The sequence below is a fragment of the Perca fluviatilis genome, chromosome 12 (genome assembly GCF_010015445.1).
Source record: "Perca fluviatilis chromosome 12, GENO_Pfluv_1.0, whole genome shotgun sequence".
Taxonomy (NCBI): Eukaryota; Metazoa; Chordata; class Actinopteri; order Perciformes; family Percidae; genus Perca; species Perca fluviatilis.
In genome coordinates, this window is record NC_053123.1 from 2,582,195 (window position 1) to 2,595,470 (window position 13,276).

Consider the following 13,276-nt stretch of genomic DNA (forward strand, 5'->3'; position numbering starts at 1 on the left):
TAAGCAATTATTTAATAAATTAGAAAGTTTCAACATTATACCCAGTAACAGTCAGATAGTGTTGGGGGGGAGACATTAAGTCAGACTCAGTGGGGAGTGAAACCGAAGCAGAGGGACAGACACAGAGCTGTAGCCGAGCCAAAGTAGTGCACTTTTTAAATCATTCACTTTATCGGTTATCAGACAAATAAAACGCTGCTATAGATAATCTGCAAACTGCCAAAAAGCGGCCCGATAATCGGTCTATCCCTAGTTCACATTATTTTTTATATTTGGCCAATACGGTCCTGAACACACATGCACAAATGAACAATAACAAAGACATGACACGCAGCACGCTGTCATACTGAAGTAAACATGGAGGCCACTGAAGTCAGCGTTGATGTGCAGTGGAAGCAAACAGCTCTAACGCCTGACAGCCGGGCATTATCACCCAAAACAGGGTCAGACTCGCTGTCAAGACAGGCAGGTGATCCCATCCACGACAGCTTTGTTGGGGTTTGAGTCTTTAGCTTCTTTAAACTTGGCTGTAAGGCTCTTAAAAATCAGACCTGTATCTAACTTAGGACTACCTTTTTTTCCCCTGCAATCTGAAAGTGGCCTTTTACTGTATACTACATGAAGAATATATATCAGCATTTCCACAGACTTTTACATCAATTCCCCTGTAGCCTTTATGTTCTCTCATACAGATAATTTGTTCAATAACTACAGTGTGGAAAGATCCACACAGACATGTTAAAACAGGAAAATACCCAACAGTTTCCCCTGTTAACACTTCCTATTTTCTCTTCAGTCCCTAAAGAGAGCTGCTGAAACCCGTGAGACTGCAGCAGCCACATAATCAAGTCATAAGCTCACAATCAGCCCCGTTAACAGAGCACCTGCTTTCTGTGTTTCTCTTCCGTATGTTCAGCGGCTCGTTGCTTTAGTGGTTTTTACTTGTGCCCTATATGCCTGGCAGAAGTGATTCCTGTCTGTGCTACCAGGTGGGTGAATCTCACATGAGAGAGTACATGAGTTCTTTTCTGGTTACAGGATTTCCGGCCAGCTGTTTGTAAAAAGAACAGCCTGCAGGTCTGACTTCAAACTGGTTTGACGAGGAAGACGCAGGTTATTACAGTGCGTTCTAAAATAACCCAGAGCTAAGGAGTATGTCAAATTATTTGGATAAAGGCCAAGCATACACAAAAGGAAAAAAAACAGTAATTAGAAACAGCCTAGAAAATGAATACCTTCAAATTCTCATTTGCTTTAATATTGCATGTGCTGCAGAGAGATGAATCCGCAGTATATTATTTAAAAAAACAAACCAGTTTCTCAGTTGAAAACTTAAACTTCTTTTTTCCCCCTCTTGTTCTTGCATGGGGTTAACACAGTATGCCCTCATGTCATGTAGCTTTTGTGTTATTTTTTTTTTTTACATTCTAGTCATGTGAACAAGATTTTACTGGGCATTTAGAAATAATGTATGTTTTAAATGGTAACTGTACATTTTATCTAGTTCTGCATTAGGAAACATCCTTTGATTTGCAGGGTCAGCCCCAAAATCCTTAATATTTAAGTTAAGATTGTTTTTAAAGGCCTAAGAGGCTTCTGTAACGTGACGTCTTTCTGAGTAAACACGATACATGGGCGTTGGATCATTTCTAGAGGTATTAGACTGCATCATAAAAAAGTGGGCGTTGGTTACCAAGTTTCTGGAGAATCACAGCGAGCGGAGCTGTAGAGAACTGGAGGACTCCACCCACACCTCCCTCACCTGCATCAGGAGAGGGAAGATATGGCAAAAACCAGTGAATCAGACTACATTAACTACAACAACAACTACATTCTTTGGAAATGTCACTAGTTTTTTGCTGATCCAAACACACACCTCAACCCATATTGCTCTGCTAGCTACCTGTTTTCTGTATCCATTCTGTATCCATTTTATGGGATGAGAAGTTATTATTGGCCAGAAGGCTGTGGATCCAGCACTAATCAAGTGTTGTCCATTAATTATTTACAGTCCATATCCACGAGGTTCCAAATTGCTCCGTTGCCGAGGTCTTTATTTTCGGCTGGATTCCGCTTTCTTTATGTTGTAATTTTAAACTCCGGTGGATTTGTGAGGACTATGGTTAACTGCTCCTCAGATCTCTGCAGGGTAAATCCAGACAGCTAGCTAGTCAGTTGCACGACTGAAACAACTTTTGAACGTACACGTTCCACCAAAACAAGTTCCTTCCCGATGGGCAATTGGGCTGTGACCAGTGCAAAGCGAGAAAGGTCTGGCAGAGCGAGACTAAGGCAGGCCCATTTTCATAATGAACCGAACATATTTTTACACTTCTCAACGGGTGCAATCTGCATAATCAGCTGGGGGATGTGTCTCGGCTCATGGCCGCTTGGTGTGGGAGGATCTCCTTCTCTCCCCAGCATTGCCTTGCTGGGCACATTTCCTCCGCAGCGTTTAGGCTTTAGGTCAGCTTGGAAAGGCTCTGGGTGGAAATGGCTCGCGGCTGGCAGCTCATGCTCCCCGCTTCCTGTAGCAGTGCTATGCCCTCTCTCCCTGCTGGCACGGCTGTCGGCCGGGCCGGGGCAGACTGTCGGCTACTCAGTGTCAGGGGTCTGCAGTGATGTCAGCAACCCGCCAGACTTGTCTTGATTGCCGTGCTTTCTTGGTGTGATTGAGTGATATATAAAAATGATACGATATAAAAGATAAGAACAAGACTCAGACCTCCGCAAGGCATGCCCTATCTCAATGCAGTGGGAATTTTCCCAGTTGGTAACTTATTTTCAGATTATTCTAACACCACATGAATGCAGCACAAATGCCCTATCTTAAAGGTCCCATGACATGGTGCTTTTTGGATGCTTTTTTCCCCTATTTTTTTTTTTTTTTTTTTTTTTTTAACTTTTTTTCCCCCCTTTTTTTTTTTTATTTTTTTTTTTTTTTTTTCCTTTTTTTTTTTTTTCCCCTAGTGGTATTACTAATACTGTATCTGAAGTCTCTTTTATATAGACCTTAGTGGTCCCCTAATACTGTATCTGAAGTCTCTTTTATATAGACCTTAGTGGTCCCCTAATACTGTATCTGAAGTCTCTTTTATATAGACCTTAGTGGTCCCCTAATACTGTATCTGAAGTCTCTTTTATATAGACCTTAGTGGTCCCCTAATACTGTATCTGAAGTCTCTTTTAGATAGACCTTAGTGGTCCCCTAATACTGTATCTGAAGTCTCTTTTAGATAGACCTTAGTGGTCCCCTAATACTGTATCTGAAGTCTCTTTTATATAGACCTTAGTGGTCCCCTAATACTGTATCTTAAGTCTCTTTCCCGAAATTCAGCCTTGGTGCAGAATTACAGCCACTAGAGCCAGTCCCACAATGAGCTTTCCTTAGGATGTGCCATTTCTGTGTCTGAGGAGGAGAGAGGGGGGGCAAGGTGGATGGTGGGGGTGTGGCCTTGACCAACTGCCACTTTGTTCATTTGAAAGCCATGATCTCTCTCTCTCATGGGTGGGCCAAATTTTCTGGGCGGGCAAAGCAGAGAAAGGGGAGGTAACCTTGCTCCTTATGACCTCATAAGGAGAAGATTCCAGATCGGCCCATCTGAGCTTTCATTTTCTCAAAGGCAGAGCAGGATACCCAGGGCTCGGTTTACACCTATCACCATTTCTAGCCACTGGGGGACCATAGGCAGGCTGGGGGAACGCATATTAATGTTAAAAACCTCATAAAGTGCAGTTTTCATGCCATGGGACCATAAACGAAAGTGAATATAATTAGTGTATCCGCCAAAGGGGTAAGCGAGCATCCGGAAAGCTTACCTCCTATGGGGAGATTCTGAGGCTAACAAGCCATCACCTTTCGCTAGCATTCCATTGACTGCCATTCATTTTGGCGTCATGTTGACAGCGAATAACTTTACATTTGAAGCGTTTAAAGTTCAATGTTTATTTAAGAAACACGACAATGTATAAAAGGCTCCATTACCTTGTACCTCACGTTATGGCTCCGTACCAGACGTTTTTGGAAAAATAGGCTAACGATTGTGTCATAACCACGCAACTTTTTGTCGCATAGTAGACAAATTACCGTATAGTCAGGAGAAGCTCGCAGGCAATCGGGGGGGCGTGGAGGCAACAGTCAAGGGAGAAGCCCATAGAGAGTCCATGAAAGCATCGGAACAAAATATTTTAGCAACATTTTGATGGATTGGAAATACCATTCATATGTGTATAATATGTGCTATACCTGCAGAAAAGAAAAATATTCCAATGTTTTTTATTTTTTTATATCGTGCAGCCCTAATGAGAGACACCAAATTTCCACCAGCTCAGATTCTCAGTTCCTCTGGCCTGGCCTGCACATCTCCTGTGAGAGTTGACTGGTGTTTTGAGGAACCAGCCATGAAGCTATTTGTTGAGAAACTTCCATTCCAGCTTATTGTTAAGTGTTATTGTAGCAATATTGCAAATGTAGGCCGGTGACGGTAAGGGACAGCAACACACACCTTGCTTCACCATGTGCTGGAGCACTGTGACACAACGTCATCTTTGACCGCAGACCTTTGAGCCACCGCTGTTTATCGTATTTGCTCTCACGCTTGCTGGCTGTCATTTGCTTAACAGAATCACCCATATTTGAATGAGGATAAAGGAGAAACCCAAAGTCCTGTTTACATACAGAGCATTAATCTCAGTAAACTACCATCAATGTCAAAAGATCTGTCCGCCCAGACATTTGTGGTCACACTAATGAACGACAGCTATGAAGTGACTCTAATCTGATCTGACTGTTATTATAGCCTTTTCAATATAGTGTTCAGAGGTAAACAGACATGCATAGAAGTGGGCGATTTACTACAATGAACATAAAAAAAAAATCTTTTAATACTGGGGTAGAAACGATCATCATTCATCAGTTAGTTAATCCTAAGGAAATATTAATGAAAAATATATAATGATGTGGTTGAATGACATCTGTGCTGAAAGATTTTTTTTTTCTTCAAACTTTGGGTTTGACTGTAGTACGCTGGCTCGTGAATAAATTAAATGAAGTAGCCTTCCTAAAGGTCTCACCTCTCCTTCAGGCCTTAGAAACCCAGACGTTGGCTAGCAAGGTCCCCGTGGTGACTCTGTCGGACCTGAAACCCTGGACCTGGTACTGTGTGAGTGTCCAGTCACGCTACGACTTCTTCAACAAGGAGAGCAGCTTCACCTCACCCCACTGCGTGCAGACCGAAGGTAACACTTTTTTAATCACAAACAATAATGCCTAAAAGAATCTGCCTGTTGCTGCCCTCTGAGAATATATTATGAAAGCAAGGCAAGTCCGCTGTATTTGTATAGCATTTCAGCAGCAAGTCAAGTCAAAGTGATTTATATTAAACAGGAAGCCAGTGTTAAGCTCTCAGAGCTGGAGTGATGTGACCTACTTTCTTGGTTTTTGTGAGAACTCGAGCTACAGCGTTCTTTATCAGCTGCAGCTGTCCGATTGATTTCTGGATTTCTCGGTTTTTAACATCGCCAATTAAAGCTGAGCGCTGACATTTACAATTTTTGCCGATTGCTTACACACTAAAAGTGAATGCTTAGACAAAAGCATCACAAACCTAAAGTTTTGTAACCATGCCTTAAACAAAGGGCACCAAAATGTTTTCTGCTTTGCACTTTGTTTGCACATCTGCAACGCGCTTCTTGCTAAACACAGTTTCTTACATTAGACACTTTGTTGGAGAACGAAAACTCTTGCAATAATCATGAAAACACTTCTCGTCAAAATGCAAAACACTTTGCAAACATGGAGGCAGTGAGAGCGAGAGGAAGAGAGAGGAGTAGGAGGCCACACCCTAACAGAAGGCGGGATCCATAAACCATCCACCCCATCCTTTACAAAACACAGTTTGTGTTTACAGTAACATTGTATTGATTACTGTAAATCTACGTTTCTTTGTTTTTTCTTGTAAAAACCTGCAATGTGAAAAAATAAACTGTATATATTTGTTTTCTGATGCCTTTCTATTTTTGCGTAGATGTTCTGTACTGGAACAATCTCACAGAAGCCTGTATGAGAAGATAGGTATACAAAGTACTAAAGAGAGCAGTGATTTGTATAAAATACATCAGTGCGTTGTTGCTGCTTTTAAAGAGTAATTCAAGGGATGCGTGTATCGTTTTGTAGGATTATTGCGTTTTGATTGACATAGAAGTAACATTTCGGTTTGTTTTCCATTTGCACAGCCAGGGATGTGTAGGAACACCAGATTTTTTTTTCAGCGCACACAGAAAGTAGAGAGCGTGACCGTGAGCAGATATTCACAGAACTTGACAAAACGTGCATTGGATTAACGGCGCTAAGATTTAAGAAGACATTGTCCACGCTTGGTGTGCTGTATCCATCACTGTCGATAAATACCCGTGCCTACTGCAGAGTCATATGTCCTGGGAGTAAATGCTGATTGTAACCTTTGGCACTGCAGACAGAAGCCAGATGTTAGTGGGTGTAAGTGGCTTTTTGGCCAGTGGGAAAGGAGTATAACAGAAGCTACACATTCAAGTTTGTATGTACCCGTGCGAGTGTATGTAGGTGATAACAGAAGCAACATGCAACTCTACTCAAATTTGATGTGATCTATGTTCGTGTCCCACTTTAACAGGTGCCATTCCGTGGTGGCAGATCTTTGGCTACTTCCTGCTCTCTCTGGTGATCTGCTTCTTGTTCGTGCTAGTCATACTCTGCTGCTCCTTTTGGTTCTTCAAGACTGTTAAGGCGACGTTTTACCCCTCCAACCAGCTGCCTACACACTTCCAGGTATGAAGTCACAGTATGTGCACACAGCAGGCACATTTAGTTTAACATTTCTGATATGTAAAGATGTCAATAGTTGTTGTTTTGAGAACATGGGTTTTATTGTCATATATTTGGCCAGTTGAATTAAAGCGTAACTACTGTTTTTTTTTTCCAACCCTATTTTCCTATGTTTTTGTGTCTAATAGGAACAAAAATCTTTCACACTGGTTCAGTATTAAGCGTGAATGCTGTAACCGGCAGCCACAGCAATTTTTTATGTTTTAATTTAACCTTTATTTGTTCAGGGAGGCTGCCTCTCTTTTGCAGGAACGCCCTGATCACATTCACACAGTTCTAAATTCATACCTGGAAGCTGCCCAGTACAACCACAGTCTGATCTGCAGCCACTAGGGCTGTGACGGTATAGTATTTTTCTTATCGCGGTGACGAAGCAACATATCATCGCGGTATGGCTGTTAACCGCAACCCCCTTACAAGAGTAGCGTAAATTAGAGCGAGAATGGCAGGGGGCCTTAAGTGATTGACGTCAGTGCCCATGTGGAGAGCAAGCGGTAACGGAGAGCAGCGTATGAGTGCTGCTGTGAGGAAAAGCGAGAGGAAAAAGAGATAGCAAAGATGATGTAAAGTAAACAATATAACAACAAGCTTGAGCTTCTCAAGACACAGTGGCTTTATCGGTTGTCAATACCGCCGGTAAAGTGAATGGCCGTTACCCCCCGATAAACATCGGCTTAAAGGAGAATTCCGGCCAATTTTTATGTTAATCTTGATCGCTATAGCTACGCGAGTACTTTCGATAGAAAAAACCCCGACCCGAATCAGTGCAGGTAACACGAAGAAGCTGCAGCTACGTACTAAAAGCGTCCCCTGAGCTAAAACGGCAGTGCTCGGGGCAAATTTTAGAGTGCCTTTGTGCCTCTTAACAGACACAAAATGCAATTAATATGTCTGTGCCACATGAACAGGGCCCTTACGTGTCAACAAGATGCGTTTTCAACTCAGACATTGTTTAAATTCACCTACCCTGGTCCCTGTCTCGATCCTGCCGGTAGCTAGCTTGCCCTGCTAGCTGATAGCCGTTAGGTGCTAGCTGCCGTCCGGTGAGTGTATTCAGACAGGCTTCTGTGATAATCATCCCAATAACAATCCACCGAGCGGTGGTGGTGTGGCTATGTCCTCCAGAGGACAGGTCATGTCATGTCTTGAAGTGTATCCCCCCCTAAAAAAACAGTAGTGCGGTAGTAGCTGTTAGCCGTTAGCTGCCGTCTGGTGAGTGTATTCAGCCAGGCATTTGTGATAATCATCCCAATAAAAATCCACGGAGCGCCCGGTGGTGTGGCTATGTCTCCCAGTTACTGAAGGCTAGCTTTAGCTTGTGCTTGGAGCAGCAAGTTCATCTGCCTGTTTCCCCTCTGTCTGTCAGTCTCGTTCTTTCCAACTCTTGTGAGTTGTGCTAGTTCTTCGTCTGTATACTCGGGTTCGAATAAATAAGGACGACCATCAAACTCAAAAGGCTCTTCCGTGTGTTGTAGCTATATCTGCTATATTCTTCATACTCCAAGCTTCTTCCCTTATAAACAACTCCGCTTTTCACTCTTCACACACTACGCACCAATCTGCACACTACTGTTTACCTTTTTCTGCTACAACTGAATTCCCAGGAGACAGCGCGATGCTAGAGCTAAGCTTCAGTAACGCTATTACTGTGCAAGCCACAGACATCGTTTATCCCGTTTCCATGTAGTTACATAGTCATTGATATGGTCATAACCACTACAGTGCTCAATTACCTATTTTGAGGGGGAAATAATCTAAACCTTTCGCTGCGAAGGCATGACTTGTCCTATGCAGGACATCCACCAGCCCACCGGGCACTCCGTGCGTAGCGTAGTGTTTCCATTTCAGCTCAATGTGAGAGTCTTTACTGTGTTTTGCTGTCATTTATGGCCACTCTGCTTTCTCTCATCTCCGTTGATCTATTCCACAGACAGTTCAGAAAGCTCTATTGTCAATAAAGTAAAAAGAAAAAAAAAGGTTTGCCGACAATGCCAAGGAAAGACGCTCTGCAGCACAGCGGTCTTAGCAGCTAAGCAGACAGAGTGCTCTGTCTAAGATAACCAATATAAGCTGCTCTGTTTAGGCTACAAAACGTGCATGCAGGCTGAGATTCAACCGTTCAGTTTTGTCAGGATTAAGCTATAAGCAGAAGAAAACTCCGCTAGCTGCTAGGCTAATGTGCAATGGTAAACACTGCACATTTTTCTCTCCATAAACTCTTGAATGTAGGATGGAAGACAGTCGATGAGGGTAACTAAACAATGATTATTGCTTTCATTATATGTCATATCACACAATATCTGTTCTCCTGTAAGTTACGCGAGCTAAAGGTAAAAAAAATAAATATGCGGTGATGGCGGTGATGACGTCATGACCGCGGTAGTGGCACGTCACCGCCGGTATTGCGGTGATGCGGTTATTGTCACAGCCCTAGCTGCCACTGAGCAGCTCCACTGGAGCAGTTGGAGGTTAAGGGCCTTGCTCAAGGGCACCTCAGTGGTGGTAATGAGGGAGGGAAAAGCGCTGATCTTTCACTTTCCCCACCCAGATTTGATCCCGTCGGTCTGGGGATTGAACCAACGACCTCCCGGTCACAACCTCCCGTCTCTAACCTTTATACTGCCCAATGCAATGTGACCCTATGGGGCAAATGTGCAACGTCAGTTTAGTCCACTAGAAGGGCTTTATTTTGCCGCTGATTATTATTCTAAGTGTCTGATAACATTGTGGAAAGGATCCCTACAGAGATAGACCTTTAAAACCTCTTTAAGACCTTTCTGTTTAACCAGAAACAGCTCTGAAGTCGCTAGCACTAAACCCACCAGACTCCATCCAAAATAGGGTCCAGGTTGAAAAAAACGGTAGTTACCCTTTAAATGCAGCACAGGAAGACTGTGTTGCTTGGTGTTAGTGAAAGAAATTATAGCTAGCCAATTGCTATAGCAGCTGAGTATCCACCACGTTGATTATAAGCCAACGAAGAATTTGCATGTCAGAATTTAATCTCACTAAATTTTATATACTGACATCATTTCACTCTCTGTCCTCTCCCCCCCCCAGTATCTTTATGACTCATCTGGGTCTGACATTCCTCGCCTCCTCACCCCGGATTCCGACTCGGAGCTGTTGTGTGACAAGGTGACCGTCTGTCCTGAGCCACTGGTCCCAGAAATCCACATCCCTCCCCCTGAGGCCCTGCCGGTGCCCCCGTCAGACAGCAGGTGGGTTCATCTCTGATGCTACATCAGCTCACGTGTCACGTGTTCGCCACAGTCTCGTAGCCAAAATATTCTTCTCATAAGAACATTCAAGGTAAAACGTTACGCGGGGCCAGGAAATACAAGCAGCCAGTGATTCTCTCGAAAAAGTAAAAAAATAATTTACAAATATTGCTCCGCGAGCAATGTCACTACATGTGCCCTTCTCGCTGAGACTTGTCTCCGCTCCGCTTGTGTCTGTCTCTGGCGGCGATGGGATTGACCACGGAGATGCAAGAGACGGCAATCAGCCGACCTCGGTCTTATCCTGTCCTCTGAGCTTCTCGGGGGGTCCAGAGGCAGCGTGTGATGTTGCTGCATCAAGTTAGCCATCACTGTCATGTCCGTGGTCAAACTATCGCCGCTAAAATTGGAGTGCCCCTGTATTCTGACCTTTACCGTAAATGCATTGAAACGACCCAGGACACACATGGGACTCCGTCCGCTTTTCAAAACACAGAATATATACAAAATACATACACTATATGAACAAAAGATAATTTGGATTTTATTCATAGGAAGTTTAAAACATGTTACCTGTGTCCTTTATAAATTAGGAAATCCCTCTACATTGTGAGAGAAATGACTTTACTCTTTGATGGGTTGCTCTAAACAAATCCTGACAGTGACTGAATTTCATTTAAGGACAATTTACACTAGATACAAACAAAAAAATCAAGCATTTCTACTGTTTATAGATTATATTTATATATATTTATTTATTTATAGATATTTATAGAAACACAAAGTGATGTAAGCATTGGTTTGTTTCAAGCTAACACCAGCAAACTTTAGACAACAGACACACAAGACTTTTAAACTGCTCTAAACTCCATCTTGTTGACCACGCTTGGGTGTGACTTTTTGCCATGTCATCACCATTCATATCTGAACAAGCAATGTGTTTATGATTCAACAGTTTACAAGAGCACACAGTTCTTCATAGATCTAGCCATTTAATGTTGCTCTCAAAGTGCGTTAAATCGACGATGATTAACTTTGAAATGGACACTTTTTTCTTCTGGGGAGCGAGGCCCCGAGCCCCCTAGAGGCTCCGAGGTCCACCCAACACAGTCTCCCACAATCCTGTGGGAGACCCCCAACATTTTCAAGGGGTTTTATATTTATATGGCTTTCAAAGACTCAGCCGCTCTTTCACCTCACAGTGTTCACATATAGTTGTGTGTGTTGCCTTGTATATTTTTTGCCAGCAAGTGATAGAATGAATGTACCTTCCCCTTTATGTCTCCAGTGGCAGACACAGTCGCCAGGGCAGCGGCGGCAGCGGAGACTCAGGAGTGTACTCCACAGGGTGCAGCTCGGGCCTGCGGCAGCCTGACAGCATTCAGTCGTCCTCGGGGGACGAAGACTCTGGCCAGGGTTTCCTCGACTTGGAGCAGGTGAAGATGAAGGACATGGCTCCAGGGCTCAAGACTCGACTTCTGATCGCCAACGAGGGCGTTGTTGACATGTGTGTATGAAGGCAAGGCATGCACGCCAAAAAGACTTTTGTTGAGAAGAGCATGAAGCGAGGATGAACCGTGCTAAGGAAGATAGATGTTTGTGGAAAATGTGCAGCGTGCCTTTTCTCCAACTGTCACTGTGAAATGAGAGGAAACTGTTATCTAAAAAAAGAGGAAAAGTGTGGAAAAGGGACTTTTAGAAAACAAGATAATGACTGACCGACTCACACTGGAACAAAACCATGTGCTGTGATGTCACTCCGTGTTTCCAACTGCCAAGGAGGATACACGTGGACTTCACTGTTGATATCTTTCTTTACAGATGCAGACCCTCATGTCGCCTACTGTTCCTTCCTGATTTTAATGTTGTACATTTCCTTTCCCTCATCTCCAACAGAAGGGAAGACGCAGATATTTTCCTGCGGTTCGGCCTCTCATTTACACAAAAACCCCGTTTTTATCACAGAAAACGATTATTTCTAAAAACTCCGGCCAAAGTGGAGATTTTGGAAAACTTCGTTTTCGATTCTGATTGAGCTTCTCGTTACACTGCCACCTACAGGTCTGGCATGCTCTTGACTGCATTGACGGCATATATACACGGGTACATATAAACAAACACTTTTCTGAAAACCGAGAGGTTGAAATGTCCGTTTATGAAAATAGCCGGCCACGTGTAAACGTAGCATTAGCCTTCATGCTGTGAATGGTTGAAAGGTCCCCCTAATCTGACTAAATGTGGGTGAGTGGACAAGCTAAATGTATACTTCTGCTGCTGTGCGCCTATGTGGGCTGATGCATGCTGGGACCACAAATGTCCTGATATCCCACCTTCCGGCTCTGATGTCCAACCAAACTTCTGCGGCATCTTTGGCGTCCCATGTTTCAGGAGACAAGCCTCTCTCTGGGAGCTGTGGGGCCAACCAGCTCTGCAGAAAAGCTTGCGCAGAGATGGTTAGCATAGTATAAATTAGACATTGCGTATCTGTGAGTCTATATATGAATCCTAGTCTGCATTAAAGATGCAGTAGGTAAGTCTTATAAAACTAACTTTCTGTCATATTTGCTGAAACTGACCCTATGTTCCAGTAGAACTACATGAATTATGTAAAATAAAAAAAACAGCTCCTCTGGCACCTCCTACAGCCTGTAGTGCCATTGGCAAAATTCCACCACTCCCGGTTGATTTTCTCCAATTAGGGCCACGGGGGCTATCTGCCTGTCAATCACTGCTCAGGCACACGCATATATAGCGTTCTCCCCTCCCCGCGCACAAGCTGCAGAAAGGTTTCCCAAAACTCAGGTGAATATTGGAGTGGGCGTGAGCTCTGGGATTTTAAAGATCTGAAGAACGATGCAGATGTAGCCACATTTCCTCTCAACAGGTAACATAATTACCATGAATGATTTATCTTTCACTTGGTTATTAGTAGTCAAAAGTCCACAAAGCTACGTTGGTGAGGATGATGGTAACGTTTGCACAGTGGTATGATGCTGAAATGGCTAACGGTAGCCTGCTAGTTAGCATCGTTTTACTGTTGGTGAGTAAAGTTAACGTTGTGTTAGTGTTTAGTTATTGAACATGTTGTCTGTCTGACATGCCGACACTTCTGTCAAACTCCCTTGTGTGGGAGGGGCTTAGGAGACGGTTTGGGCTGCAGCAGAAAGGGGGGAGGGACTGAGAAGTTGTCGAT

General features: G+C 43.5%; 1 protein-coding gene across 2 annotated transcripts in view; it reads left to right on the forward strand.

Moving 5' to 3' along the window:
- Positions 1-12,073, forward strand: part of il10rb (interleukin 10 receptor, beta) — a 28,783-nt gene extending 16,710 nt beyond the window's left edge. For both annotated transcript variants that reach the window (XM_039818067.1, XM_039818066.1), the window contains 4 exons: positions 5,085-5,238; positions 6,651-6,805; positions 9,923-10,083; positions 11,372-12,073. In XM_039818067.1, coding sequence (XP_039674001.1) covers positions 5,085-5,238; positions 6,651-6,805; positions 9,923-10,083; positions 11,372-11,600 — 699 coding nt within the window. In that variant the 3' untranslated portion in view covers positions 11,601-12,073. The remainder of the gene's footprint in view (positions 1-5,084; positions 5,239-6,650; positions 6,806-9,922; positions 10,084-11,371) is intronic.
- The last annotated feature ends 1,203 nt before the right edge of the window (positions 12,074-13,276 follow it).